General features: G+C 38.7%; 1 protein-coding gene across 4 annotated transcripts in view; it reads right to left on the bottom strand.

The window, feature by feature from the left end:
- Window positions 1-15,081, bottom strand: part of NR3C2 (nuclear receptor subfamily 3 group C member 2) — a 310,553-nt gene that overhangs the window by 290,032 nt on the left and 5,440 nt on the right. For all 4 annotated transcript variants that reach the window (XM_074338455.2, XM_074338457.2, XM_074338454.2 and 1 more), the window contains exon 2: window positions 10,754-12,503. In XM_074338455.2, coding sequence (XP_074194556.1) covers window positions 10,754-12,501 — 1,748 coding nt within the window. In that variant the 5' untranslated portion in view covers window positions 12,502-12,503. The remainder of the gene's footprint in view (window positions 1-10,753; window positions 12,504-15,081) is intronic.

Genomic DNA, 15,081 nt, shown 5'->3' with positions numbered 1-15,081 from the left:
GTTATCTCTGTATAGCTATTATAATGTCTGAAATTAAAAAGACTGACTCCCTCAAGTGTTGGCAAGGAAGTTATAGAGCTAGAACTCTCATTGCTGGTGGGAACTTAAAATGGTACAGCCACTTTGCAAAACAGTTTGATAGTTTCTTAAATATTGAACCTATACCTACCATATGATCTAGCCATTCCACTTGTAGGTTATTTCCTGAAGAAAAAAACAAAGCATATATCCATACAGAGATTTGTATGTGAATATTTACAGCAACTTGATCTGTCATAGCCAAAACTGGAAACCCAAATGTCTATCAACAGGTGACTGGATGAACAAACTGGTATATAACAGAATACTGCATCACAGAAGAGAAACACCTCTGATACATGCAACAACATGGAGAAATCTCAAATGCATTATGTTAAATGAAAGAAGCCAGAATCAAAGGCAACATAAAGTACGATTCCATTTATATGACAATCTAGAAAAAACAGAACTATAGGGACAGGGAACATATAAATGGCCTCTAGGGCTTGGAAGTGAGGAGAGGGATTGACTGAGCAGGCAACACACGGGAATTTTGGTGGGTGACAGAACTGTTTTGTATTTTGAATGGGTGGTGATTATATGACTATGCATTTGGAAAAACTCATAGAGCTGTATACCTGAAAGACTGAATTTCACTGTGTGTAAATTAAAAATTAACAAATGACCACCTCATAAAATGGAGCAGCCTGATGGCTCAGTTGGTTAGAGCGCGAGCCCTGAACAACAGGGTTGCTGGTTCGATTCCCACATGGGCCAGTGAGCTGCGCCCTCCACAACTAGATAGATTGAAGACAATGAGTTGCCGCTGAACTTCCGGAGGGGCGGCCAGATGGCTCACTTGGTTAGAGCATGAGCTCTCAACAACAAGGTTGCCGATTCAATTCCCGCATGGGATGGTGGGCTGCGCCCCCTGCATCTAAAGATTGAAAACGACAACTGGACTTGGAACTGAGCTGCACCCTCCACAACTAGATTGAAGGCAACGACTTGGAGCTGATGGGCCCTGGAGATACACACTGTCCCCCAATATTCCCCAATAAAATTAAAAAACAACAAAAAAAGACTTCATACTAAAGACTAGGAATAGGTCACTTAGCTTGCAATACACCATTGCTCTTGTACGTTGAGATTAGAAAAAACCTAGAACAGTAGCTGTTGATTATTTTGTGAAAATCCTAAAAATATGCTGATAGAGGTCACAACAATTTTTTGCTAAACTCAACAGTACTCTCACTGTTATTTAACAATAATTGTATTAATCTTACACAATCACCAACACTTATCTGTTCACCCCAGGTACATATCCGCCCCTAAGTTCCTCTATCTACTAACCCATTTGTTTATGCATTTCATCAGGATTTACTGAACATCAACAGTGTACCTGGCACTGTTTTAGAGATGGAAAATGTACCAGTAAACAGGACAGATAAGGACCCTGCTCTCAGGAAGTTTACAATTAGGAGAACTGAACTACATGAAGGTGATTTCTGACAGGTATGTATTATGAAGACAACAAAAGAGGGTGATATGTTAGACGGTGATGGCGGCGCCACTTTAAATAGAATGGTCAAGGAAGACATCTTTGAGAGGGACATTTGAGCTAATTCTGAGTGACAAGAAGGGGCAGAAAACCAAAACCTGAAGGCAGAGCCCCCAAAATGAAGGGGAACTCGGTTCTTCTGAGCCACAGAAAGGTCAGCGTGGGGAATGAGATAGCAGGAAAAAAGATACCGAATAAGGTGGGCCTGATAATTTGGTGCTTTACAGATCCTAAATTATTTTATGCTGTAGCCAGAGGGCTTTATATCAGCCACATAATCTGATTTATATTTTTAAAGGATCCATCTGGCTGCCTGTTTTTCTAGGACATTCAGCTTTCTTCTCTATCTCAAGTACCTGTTTCTTCATTTACCTGAGCTGTGTGGCCTTAGGCAAATCATGTGTGTACTCTCTGAGCCTCAGTTTCCATATGTGTATAATGGTCACCAGCTATCAGCCACTGCTTACACATATTGGTTCCATCGGGCAGTTAAATATCTGACTCTAAGGCTAACTGCAGTCTCGCTTCTAGTCTCCCCTTCCCAGAATACAGCACCCATCAATTAACCTTCCTCCCTCTTACATTGGCAAACTCTATCTCAGCACTGGTCCACTGCCCTCTTCATACCTCCCGGTCCAACAGAGTCCTTGCTCTTTGTGCTACCATCTCTTCCCTTGGCCCTTTTCTCTTTACCACCAAACAGATGCCTCCCAAGAGTAAACACTGTGCCCACATCCCCCAGGCCTCCTCGCGTCATTGCTAACTTACTCTTTAGCTAATCACAGTCCAATCCCATTCCCACCACTCAAAAGAATTTCTTCTTGAAAATCACCAGCACATATCTGTCATCAACAACTTGGTCTCATTCCTGGTCTTCCTAACTCTACCAGGTTTTGAGCCACCATCTCCCACCAGATGGATAAGATAGTGTAATAGACAAAGGGCCTGCCCCAGTGCTGTTACCTACTGCTTTGTAGGATACTGGAAAAGGCAAGCGATCTCTCGGGGCCCCAGTTTCAGTATCTGTGCCCACAGAGCCTGAAAGCCCTTCTAATCTGGAAATGATTCTTACCTACAGCATACGTGACTCGGGGCTACTTTGATTGTCTGAACAACTTCCTGTGGCCTCTATTAGGATGCATTGCTCATCCCCTAAGTGGGGTGCTGTTCCTCCAAATTCCTAGCAAAATACACTTTAAACTATACTGGAGTCACTATACACATTCTCTGCCTGGGCAAGAGCACCCCCACTGACCCCCTCCATTGCCACTTGTATGAAGAGGCCTCCCATGTCTGCAGACCAATACATTCCCACCTACACAGAGACCCCTTCCAATCAAAGGTGGTCTGGAACTTAAAACACCTGTAACCAAGGCAAACCATCGCTCTTCTCCAAGCCCCTTCTTCTTGACCTCTCATTGCTCTTCTCTGCTTACTGTTATCGGTGACAGTCAAGCTCAGAACAGATGCGTTTTCACTGACTTTCCACATACTTTACTTTCCATTTTGACTCAAAGATCAACTCCTCTCCTTCCTCAACAATTGAGTCCTAAAACCATTAGGCAAGACACAGCAAAGTCGATATCCACAGCAGGGGGGCACCCAGCTGTGGTGGCCCACAGTGTGGCACAAAGCCCAAGTGGCTCCGATGCCCGACGCAGAGGGTGAGAGTTGGAGCAGAGTCAGAAGGCATCCGTGAGTTCGAGTGATCTAGTGTAAGCTATCCACCAAGAAAGGAAGAGGTCTGTCTTGCAGGGACAATCAGTGCCTGAGTGGAGTAAGGAGGACATCCACTGGGGAAGTGTGGCTCTGAGACCCAGAATGAGGAGTTAGACCCCAATCACAGATGGGGATGCTCGTTGGAGTAATGGCTGATTCCAGGACTGGGCCAGGTGGGCCTTAAGCAAGAAAGTGCTCAGAGAAGGATGGGAGCGTGGCAAAAGGACACAGAAACCATCTCAAATGAGGTCCCACTGGCTAAATCAGGACAATCTGAACATCAGAAATGAGGACAGTAACCAGCTATAACCCACTGCATTAAATAAGAAACAACGATGCCACATAGACATAAAGAATTAAATGAATCAACAAAGTTTGATAAGAATGGGATTTTTATACAGTTTCAAAGTACCTCTCCCCAACATCTCCTAATTGCAAAATGGAAAAGAGTAACTTCGTGATAGAGAAGCCTGGCAGACAGCACCTGAATCACGTGATCCAGTAATGGCACAAAGAAAAATCACTTGTCACCTAGTAGGAGGCAATGAGAGGAATACAGTATCACTTCTGTTACATTCCTGCCAAAGGCACATCACCTGAATCTAAGTATGAGGAAACATATGACAAACCCATATCGAGGGACTTTCTACTAAATAACTGGCCTTCAATCTTCGAAAGTATTGTAAAATCATGAAATCTAGAAAAAACTGAGCGACGGCCCCAGACTGAAGGAGACTAAAGAGACATGACATAATGCAACTACGCGCAAGACGCAATTCTGAACTGAATCCTTTTGCTACAAAAGACATTATTAGCACAACTGGCAAAACTACAGTGACGTCTAGAGAGCAGATGTCAGTAACTTAACGTTAATTTCTTGATTTTGATGGTTGTTTTGTGGTTATGTGGGAGAATGTCCTTATGTAGTTATTTTGAATGGACTTTATTTTCTCTAAGTTTGTGATTATTTGAAAAGAAAGTTTTTATACAAAAATCAGTTCCTACAAAGGCTCCTTCTGTAATATCTTACATCTGTCCCCTTTTTTCCATTAACCCCTGCCATCCGTGCTCCAGAGAATCAAGTCCCCATTCTCCTGCATTGTTGCCATAACTCCTTAATAAGGCTCTTTCCGCTCCAGTCCACCCTACCACCACTGCTAATTAAAGGTTTTTCCAAAGTGCACTTCAGCTTATGCTACTTCCCTGCTCCAAAATTTCAATATCTCCTCATTACCTACCAAATTAAGTACAAAGTTCTTAGTGTGATTTTCAAGTTCCATTCCCTTGTACTTTCAACTAACCTGTTCCAGGCTTTCTTCCCCCCAACTCCCTCTATCACCGCCAACCACACAGTTCGACCACATTCAGTGTTTCCTGCCCATCTCCAGGGTTTTGCTCACATAACACCCTCCGCCAGGAAGGGCCCACCCTCACCCCCTGCAAAGTTTTGAAGACTAAGGGTAAATACCAACGCTGACCACCATGACCCACCCTGCCATGTCCCCATTTTTCAAGACTTCCCTAGATAGTCTCTTCCTGTCAGAATATCCAAAGTTGATTTTGTTCATTACAATCCTTATTTCATTCTGTTTTAAGTTGCAGTTTTTATGTCTCAACAACTCCTAAGAAATAAGGTGAGGTTACACACCAATGAAATAGTCATCATGTATAAAATTAAGTCATAGCCATCGTTAAGAATTCAGATCACCAGTTATTATCTCACACTCTCTCGATAGAGCGTTAACTTTTTAAGTATTCAAATTACCTTTCGTTTGTTCTCTTTCCTTCCTGAAACTAGAGCTTTCTATTTCTTGCATAAAATACAAGTAATGTTTCCTCTTTTCTACATAGAAATTTTGGCCTTGGCCATACCACTAACTATCATAAATCCAGAAGTTTCCAGAACATCAATTAAGTAACACACGCTTATATGTAATTACAATTTAGCTTCATCATTCCCTTACTATATAAAGAACAGAATAAAACTCTTAAAACTGAAAACAAAGCCTATACTAGACCAGTTTAAAGCTAGACATTCTAAAATTTAGGAAGACATTATCCATTTAACACTCTTACCTTCCTGAACTTTCATGAACCAAGTTTTGGAAAGCAGTCCACAAAAATAGACAATGTAATACCTATATATGAATGTAATCAAGAAGGCAATATTTTTCTCCTGATGCGAATTTAGTAAGTGAAAGAAAACAACAAATTATTTAGCAGCACAGCTAAATTTTACCACTAGGTGAGTAGTATGAAACTGAAGCAACAGTTGAAAGCTTGGAATAAAAGTATTACTTCAGAGAAAAAAATGTGTGACATCAAAGCATTAGGGAAAGTGAAGGGTTACTCCTAAGTTACAGTGATCAGTATAATATTTGCTATTATTCTAAACACTGCAAGGATAGAAAGGTTCAGACACACCCAGAATTGCAATATTGCAAAAGGCATCAAAATCTATAACTGATAAATCTCCAGGTCCGTTTCATCATGTCACTGGTATGGAAACAGCCTTAAGTTGAAAACATGAGTTTATTTAACTGAAACCATGACTTTTATCTAAACTCTTTTAGGTATGAAATAAAAAGCTCGAAATTGACTAATACTTCAGATGATAAAAGGTGGATAATACTGGCATATAAACCTAGGGCACTTGTGATATTAAAAGCAAAATTTATACAAGCACACTATACACGGTGATTTGTAGATTAAAAACCACTAAGATTTGTGTTTTTTTAGTAAAATCATCGCCACTCTTACCAAAAATACCATAAATGAATGAAAGTGAATAAATCATCAAGAGCAGCAACTCTCGTTTCTAAATCATTTCTAAAAGTATTATTTAGAATACTAATCTGGAGAAATTCTAGGTACACTAGCAACTTCAAAATCAAAATATTACGAGATGAAAAAAAAAAAAGTTCCATGTTTTCGTTTGCAAATGATCTAAGTAATTCTGTAGTGGATTTATTTTATAGTAAGCACCAATAATCCATCAATCTCTCCCACTCACCCTAAAACCCATCATTCTTTCCTTCTGTGTATTCCACAGATAGATTTACATCTCAACGATTTATTCAGAAAGTTTACTAAGAGACTGGGCAAACGTTGTAACAAACTCCTTGAATTCTGAAGGTTTTGGTTTATTAGAGAAGGTGAGTTTCAAATGACTGTTGGGACAGTTAAAAAAACAACAAAAAAACCCTGTAGATTATTTACTAAATTGTTTCATTCCATTATGGGGAGAAAAAAAAAAAAGTAGCATATAATGAGCTAGATACCTGATGGCTTGTCTTGAAACCTACCAGAATATGCCCTTTGAAATGGTGAACTTTATATTCAAAAGTCTGTCTGTGTTAGCACCTTGTTATGCTGATGCTATCGAAGTGAGTATGCCTGTCACCATAAACATCCAATGTTATGTCAACAGAAAAATCCTGTTTGCAGAAGGAATGGTGTAAATTAAAAGAACAAGAAATTCACAGTTAAGTGTCAAATTCTGTAAAAAGGAAAGATCTGATTTCAAAAACCCTGCTTTTCAAAGTAAAATGATAGGTCACTCCGACTCACTCTTACTTTGAAATGGTAAGTGACTTTTCTCTCCAGACTACCCTAGAAACTACAGAGCTGGACTTGTGATGAAATATACTTGAAACTACATCAGCAACTATGTTAAGGGATACTTCTCTTTTGATTTTTAACGTACAGGAAACTACACGGCCACTCAGTAGTTTGAGCGAGGGACCTCAGCATCTAGTTCAACTTGTTCACCTTAAAATGAAGAAACTGAGGCTGAGACTGGTTGTGACTCACTTGGGGTTATAGTTTTGTTTATGTCCAAGCTGACAGGGGAACGCCAATCTACACAACACAGCTAGGTCCAGTGTCCACCCTAAGAGTTTTATATTCAGCTCTTGTCATAATTTACAATGTGGTGATCAGACAATCCAGTCACTGGAAATTATTAACAAATAGATGACTTTTGTCACTCCTCCCACAGAATGCCCATAGACTGAAAACACAACAACACACATTTCACAGCCATTACTCATTTTTTATCAGCTCGAAAAATTAATCTAGATGAGAAACACTTTTTTCTTTTTAATTTCAATAGGGCACTCCTTCCTCAGCATAACATTCAGTAAAACTAACACATAGAAAGTATATCCTCTTTCTTCCTTAACCTCCAAGGGGAGTACAGAATAGCAAAGACCAGCAACTCTCAACTGTTGGGTCTTGGGGCGCTTTTCCACTCTTACAATGTATGAGGATACCAAAGAGCTTGGTTTATATGAGTTATGTCTACTGATATTTACCATCTGAGAAATTAAAAATAACATTGATTTTAAATCGTTTCAAAATAGTAAATCATTATATGTTAGCATAATAAACATATTTTATGAAAAAGTCACTATATTTCTCAGAATGAAAACTTGAGTGAGAGGAGGGGCACCGCTTTACATTTTTGCAAGTCTACTGTCTTGCTTAATAGAAGACAGCTGGTTTTCAGATATACTTCTACATTCAACGTATGGTGATACGTTTTTGGCTCAAGTAGATGAAGAAAATCTGGCCTCACCTAGCTATGTTGTCGGAAAAAGGCAGAGCATTTTAACGGCCTTTCCAGATAACCACAGATATGATTCTTTGATAATGACATTGACAACGAGTAGTTTCTAAAAGGTGAGCTGTAACGTGGAATCTGAAATCATCATCAGTGAATTTTTCATACGTTGTTACATTAAAATGCATTGGTCTATCTTCAACTTTGAACAGATCTTTTACCAATGCATGGTCTTTGACTTCATGAATCCCCTCAGGAACCCCAAACCATACTTTGAGAACAGTTTAAGTTCAACCGAAAGCTGAAGGAGATAATGAAACCTACAAATGGTTATGCACGGCCTTGATCCTTTGCAACTTTTAATTCATTAATTTATTCAACATTCCCTAGAATGGGGTATCATTATTATAAATTGCAAAATAGGCAAAAAGGTTGGATTTTGGTCCAAAAGACACAAAATAAGAAGCCAAGGATGAAGCTTGGGTGAGGTTAAATTAAACATTATATAACACGGAAACTGAAATCTGGGGGAAAAAATAACAACTAAAAATCCTCTGATCCTTGAGCCTTTCTTTATTCTGAGAATGATCAAAACAAATAGATGTGGATGCTATTCACCAGGAAAAGCTGTAAATAATTACTAATCTCTAAGAGACTTTAAATAACATTACAGTTTTGAAATAAAAGTTTTTGGAAAACGTACAGTAACTAGCACAATACCAGCATATAAGCAAACAAAATGAATCCCCTCTAACTATATTAATTCGTATGTACAGAATTTTGGAATGCTCAAGAAGAGACACCAGAGAGCATCTTCAGTGCCCAGAAATGCAGGGTTAGCTCAAGGTCACTGAGTCATATTAATATGTTTAAGGCTAGACCATCAGGAGGAACTTCAAGAGTTGAGTGTGGAAACTACAATTAAAACAGTAGAAACAGAATACAGAACAAACGTAAGAGAGAATTAATGATTTAGCTACTATATCTCTGGTATTTCTACCAGAAATATCATTACCAAAAGCAATAACCTTCAAAATGAAAAGAACATATATATACATATATACACATATACATATATATGTATATGTATATATATACACATATATATACACACACACATTTTATTTTTAATCAGAGTAGAATTTAATCACAAGAATTATCAACAAATATTTCTTTTAACTATGTACATAATGCTTCTTTAAAATTATTTTGTAAAATTTCATGATAAAAAAAAGAAAACTGAAGAAATGGAAACGAAAGATTGTGAAAACACTAATATTTAATTAATAGTAATCCCTAAAATGTATATAATGTATATTACATACCAGATGATATTCAAAGTGCTTCTCATAAATTAACTCAATTGTCTTAACTGCACTTGAGATGGGTACTATTTAATCCCCTTTAACAGATAAGAGAACTATAGCCCAGAGAGATAAAGGGATGTGCATCGGGAGACAAAGCAATAAAGTGACATAGCTGGGATTTCAACCAGGGCAACACTGCTCTGAACTACCAGACTATACTCCCTCATACTAACTCAGTAATGAAATATTACTTATGAAAGTATCTACATTGTGTGCAAAATTTCCTTCTCTAAAAGAAAAACAAAGCACTATCAGTAGAACACATGCTGAATTTGGTTCTGATGAAAGCTATGCTATCTCCTGACTTCTGTGAGAGTTTAGAATTTAAATGATAGAGGCAGCATTAAAATATGATGGAATAGATGAAAACGAAGAATGTGTCTTTTATGGAATGATTGCTTCCATAAAAGCAAGCAGAGCCCGGTTTGAGTAAATGGCAAGGAAAGTAATGCCCTTTCTTTGGAAAAAACGAAATAGAAGGAGGAAGATACATAAACCCCATATCCTCTTCATGGGATGGACATATTTCCCACAAAATAAAATTTTAAGGAAAATATCCTTATATTCTTAGATGCCACAGGAATGAACTATATCTAGGAAGTCAATTTTTTATATGCTCCATAAAGGATCATTTATTACAACCACATAATAAAAATAGTACTAAAGCAAAGTCCAATGCAAGTATCCATTGTATAACTTAGAACTACCCTTTAGTCATATCTAAAACCTCTTCCTTGTTTTTCTAAATATATACACTATGCTATCTGCAACAAGGAAAGGCTAGAGATATTTTACAGTAAGTCATGCATATTTTCTTGCAGATCTTAAAAGTTATAAGTACACCAATTCAAACCTGCAGTGACATATTTCATTTCCAGTATGAGTAAGAAAGCAAGACTGTCCACTTAGTAATTTTAGATGTGCTGAGTCTTTAAAAGTTAAAAAACAGTAAAAAAAACCGATTTATTTGTATTGAAAACTGCAACTCACATACAATTAACCTAACTACAAAAGAACAAAGAGAGTGAGAAGCTTCTGGGTAACAGATCTGGGGTTCCATTTCATTTTTCACAACCAATGGAGTTATTAATCAAGAAAGTTATGAAAAGAGACTAAAACCACAAAAAAAGTAATTTAAAGCAAGTTTAGTGAACCAGTATACAGCTAGGGAAAAATAAAAATCTAGCACTAGTCTGCTAAAGTAAATATAGCAGCAGGCAGCAGAAAACAAACTTTTTCCAAATACCTACAATAGGCAACGTGGGGGTGGGAAGGGGGGGGGGAAGTGAAATACCTGTGTAGACTCCTTCAACAGTAACACAAATATTTCCTAAGAGCGCTTAAGAACTTTTTCTTCCTCTATTTCAAAAAAAAAGTAACATTATACCAAAGAGCAGCAGAGGGAGTATAAATAAAACAGTATACTGAAATGGGTTTACATTTGTCAACAGTAAAGATAATAATGGTAACCTTCAGCATTTTATAAAACCATGACTTTTAAAAGAAGAGAAAAAGCCAACTTACCTTGATACATTTTCTGGAATGTATTCTAGGACTGGATATCCATCATTTCTTCTAGATGACAGGTCACTGTGTGATTTCCACGACTCCACCAATGTACTGACAGACGGAAAGGAACTCAAGTGTTGGAAAGACTGGTCTCTAGCTGATCGTGATAAAGATATTGTACCTTGAGCACCAATCCTATAGTGAAAGGACTGTCCACCTGAATTCACGCCAACAATGGCAGATGAAGGGATGCTGGCCTCTGAGTAATAGCTCCCATCATCTGGTTCTTGTTTAATCCCCATTGGGAAGCCACTGCCTTCACAGGTACCATCAAAGCCGGGCACAGGTGGCCCTAAAATTCCTGATAGAGAATAGTAGTCTTTATCATCCATAAAGGAAAAATATGAGCCATCCATGAAAGGAAATGGGTTTACTGTTGGATTCCCTTTAAAAGAGGTGCCTGAACACGAATGCTTGGTTGATTCTTGTTTTATTGGTACTGAGAACGGGGAATCAGAGTTTATTTTGCTATTTCCTCTCAGACACGAGCTGCTGAAAGCGCCATCTGGCTCTGGTTTTATGTACTGGACAATATTAAGCTGGCCAGTCACACCGTTGGAGATGGCATTCTCTACTTCCTCAGTCTTAGGAAAGGGGACCTCTTGAGCACCTTTCTCGTGTGTGTCTGGACTAGGATCCACATCCCGGGCTCCACTGGATCCCGAAGGGGTGCCCGAAGCAGTGTAGCTGAAGGCATTGTTTACAGGGCTACAGATAGATCCCACAGTACTAGCAGTTGGACTGGAAAGTGTGGATCTGTTATTTGTGTTGGAAGGGCTGGAAACAGAGCACCTTGAGTTGTTGATATTCGCAGGGCTAGACACAGAGGATCGCAGAGTGACATTGGGACTGGAGACTGGAGATTTCACACTGCAGTGACTTGGAGGGCTGGAAATAGGGGATTTCATGCTACTCAATGGACTTGAAAGAGGAGAGCCCACGTTGCTGGCATGTACTGGGCTGTGCGACCTGGAACCTCGATTCTCAATACTTGGGGAGCACGTCAAGGGAGTCCCCTGGGTGATGGGGCTGTGCACTGTGAAAGTGCCAAAGCTGGCCGAGGTGGAGGACACAGAGCTGATTCCAGCAGGGCTGCAAACTGAAGATGTCATGTTCAGAGGGCTGCAAACAGACGGGCTCTTCTCATGACACAGGATGGGGCTTTTAACAATGGTGCGCATGACCCCACCATTCACAGAGCTCCCAGAGTCAGACATAAAGGATCTCAAGGGCCTGCTCATACTCAGAGTGGAAGGACAATGGCCATTTTCTTTGTAAAATTTCACCAGCTGTTCAACATTTTGATAAATCTTTGCTGGACTCATGCTTCTTTGTTGGATCTGATCAAAGCTGTAGTCGGCATCTCGTATGGAATCCATGTATAAACCCATGGACTCAGCTACAGTTGCTGAAAGTTCCTTAGATTCCAGCTCGGTTTTAATATCAGATGTTAAAATCCCAGACCGAGTATTGTCTTGCTGAAGGCAAGGGAGTAGTTCGTGTTTTTCTTTGCTGCTTCCTTGAGTACTGTTGTTTGGAATAGCACCGGAAACACAGCTTACGTTGACAATCTCCATGTAGTTATTCTCATCTGTCCTCTCTGGAGGTCCCAGGGAAGAACGCTCCACAGCCTGAGAAACTGGACCCCACCGTCTTTCCATCTCTAGCCCTTCAGGGCGACTGTGGTAGCCTTTGGTCTCCATAGCTAACAAATTCACATTAAAAAAAAATGAATTAGAGTCATTTATAGCAGTATTACTCTAAAAGGCATTCTAAAATTGCATTTACTAAGCTATAAATACATATTCTACATCTTATAAGCAACACTTTAACACTATATTAAAACCAGTACCTTTTTAGGTATTGATATAACAGAGTACTGACTATAATTTGTCCAGAAGCCAGGCTATAAGAAGCAATCATATAAAACTATTTTGCACCAAAATAAAAGTAAGATATTTGCTATAATACAGTATTTAGAGCTTGCAAAGCATATTTATAAACGTTAACTTATTTAATATGCAAAGTAACCCTAGGGAAGGATGAGGCAGAGAAAAAACTGAGGATTTAATGAGGGGGGTGACTTGCCCAAGGTCAAAGACCTAATAAGTGACAAAGTCAAGTTTAAAACTACATCTTCTAAACCCCAAAGACATTTGGAATCTTTCGGGCCTAGGGAAGCTGCATCCCATATCTGAGACATGGCTTTATTAAAAACAAGAAGGAAATGCAATTAATGTTACCATTTCCCAATATCAAATTATCAAGTAAATTATCGCAGGGAAAACTTTTGAAGAATTATGTCTAAACCAATAAGATTTTATTAAAATAGATTAGTGATGAGGATGATTTAATGTCAATTCTGAAAAGTAAAGGTTCACAGATCCTGATTAAATAGTCCACAGCTCAAAGAGGCTGTATGAGAACTCGGGAATGTCAGGACTCTCTTCTCTTTATTTCAATACTGGTGAGGACTTTGACATGCTCCCTGACCTAGTGGTACCTCTGCTAAAAAGACTCCCAACAGACAGTTTCATTCTCAACAGTAAATGGAGGAAGTTCGAGATGGATCCTGACAACTTAGGTGTTCATTCATTCAACAAATATTTACCAAGTGCGTGCTACATCCTGGGCCTACCACCCGTCACTGAATCTATAGTGATAAACAAAATAGGCACAGTCCTCATTCTCAGAGAGCCCAAAGGACTGTTTTAGATCTACCATCCTATCCACTGGCTCTCTCTATAAATTTATTTCATTGACACAATAATGATAATAGACTATATTTATATAATTCTTAGGCATTATACATTCATAACTCAATGCAATATTATAAGCCTTTTACACACTTGTTTACCCTTATAAACAACCCCTTAAGATTCGCAACAGTATTACCCAAATGATACAAGTGGGGAAACTGAGGCACAGGGCACACAGCTAAGTGGCAGAGCTGGAATTTGATGCCATGTCTCTCTCTACACCAAGGATATCTCAACCTGGGCACTACAGGCATTTCTGGAACTGATGATTTTTTGTTATGGAGGGCTGCCCTGTGCATTGTAACATGTTCAGCATATCCCTGATCCCTACCCACTAGATGCCAGTAGCAACCCCCCTTCCCAATTATGACACCAAAAATGGCTCCAGACATTGACAAATGTCCCTGGGGGAAAAAAAGATCATCCCTCACCCTGGCCCCAATGACAACCACCACTCTTAAGAAAATTAAGTCCTTCTCAGTAAAAATTTCATTTGTACATTTTCATATATGAAAGTCCTAAAATTATTATGTATGCATTTGTCAAATCCTTCCAGTTGTGTAAACAATCTATGACCCAAATAAAGGTCCTGATCTAAAAGACGCAATTTCTGCACTTCTATGCATAAATATTACTTTCAACCTCTCATTACTTTCCTTCCTCTGCCACTCACTACCTCCATCCTTCTCCTCGTTAAAAACAAAAAGAGTCTAGGAAGTTCTTTTGCTACAGAACTTATATTAACTAACACAGAAAAATAATGATGATTCTACTAAATAAATTGGCAATAGATAGCACAAGGCTTTATGATGAAATTTAATGTGCAAATTGTGTGCGTATTTTAATTACCTATTACTTGTCTATATTCTATACTATATTTTAAGTTCTCAGAAGGCAGAAACTTTATGAATTGCATCCCAAGCAGACAGTACAGTGCAAATAAAAATTTTTGAACTAGTATAATATAATCAATACTCACTAATTTGTGAACATTAAAATATACCAATTATGTAGTCCACTTTTAAAGAACATCATTCTATAAATTCCTAATCATAAATCAGTCACAAAACACTGGAAAATCAATCAAGTTGCAAAAGCTGAGGTGCTTATCTAGTAATTCCAGCCAAAAAAATTAAGTGTGGATAAAAGCCAGGTAATAGTTGAAAAAAAACTATATAGTGAAATGGAACCTAAGTGGCTAATACTGGTATTTTCTACTTTACTGAAAAACCATTTAGTCACAGCCACAGGCTGAAAAATACCAGTATATATTATGTGCCTCTTTGAATTCCACCTAAGAATATTATGCCCTCTCCATAACAAACTTGAATGGATATATAACTGAAGTACAGATGTTTCAGCTCCAAATTCATTAAACATCGCAAGAAATATGTCTATCCGTGCTCAAAATTGAACCCCATCTGTGTACCACCCTCCTCCCCCAGAACCCTGGCCCTAAACCCACATGCCCTGTCTTGGTAAACTGCACCAACCTCTACCCAAATGCGTGGAAGTCACTCTTGC

This window comes from Rhinolophus sinicus, chromosome 15 (assembly GCF_057876585.1).
Source record: "Rhinolophus sinicus isolate RSI-liver-muscle chromosome 15, RSI-T2T, whole genome shotgun sequence".
Classification (NCBI taxonomy): Eukaryota; Metazoa; Chordata; class Mammalia; order Chiroptera; family Rhinolophidae; genus Rhinolophus; species Rhinolophus sinicus.
This window is presented reverse-complemented; position numbering and strand designations above follow the sequence as displayed.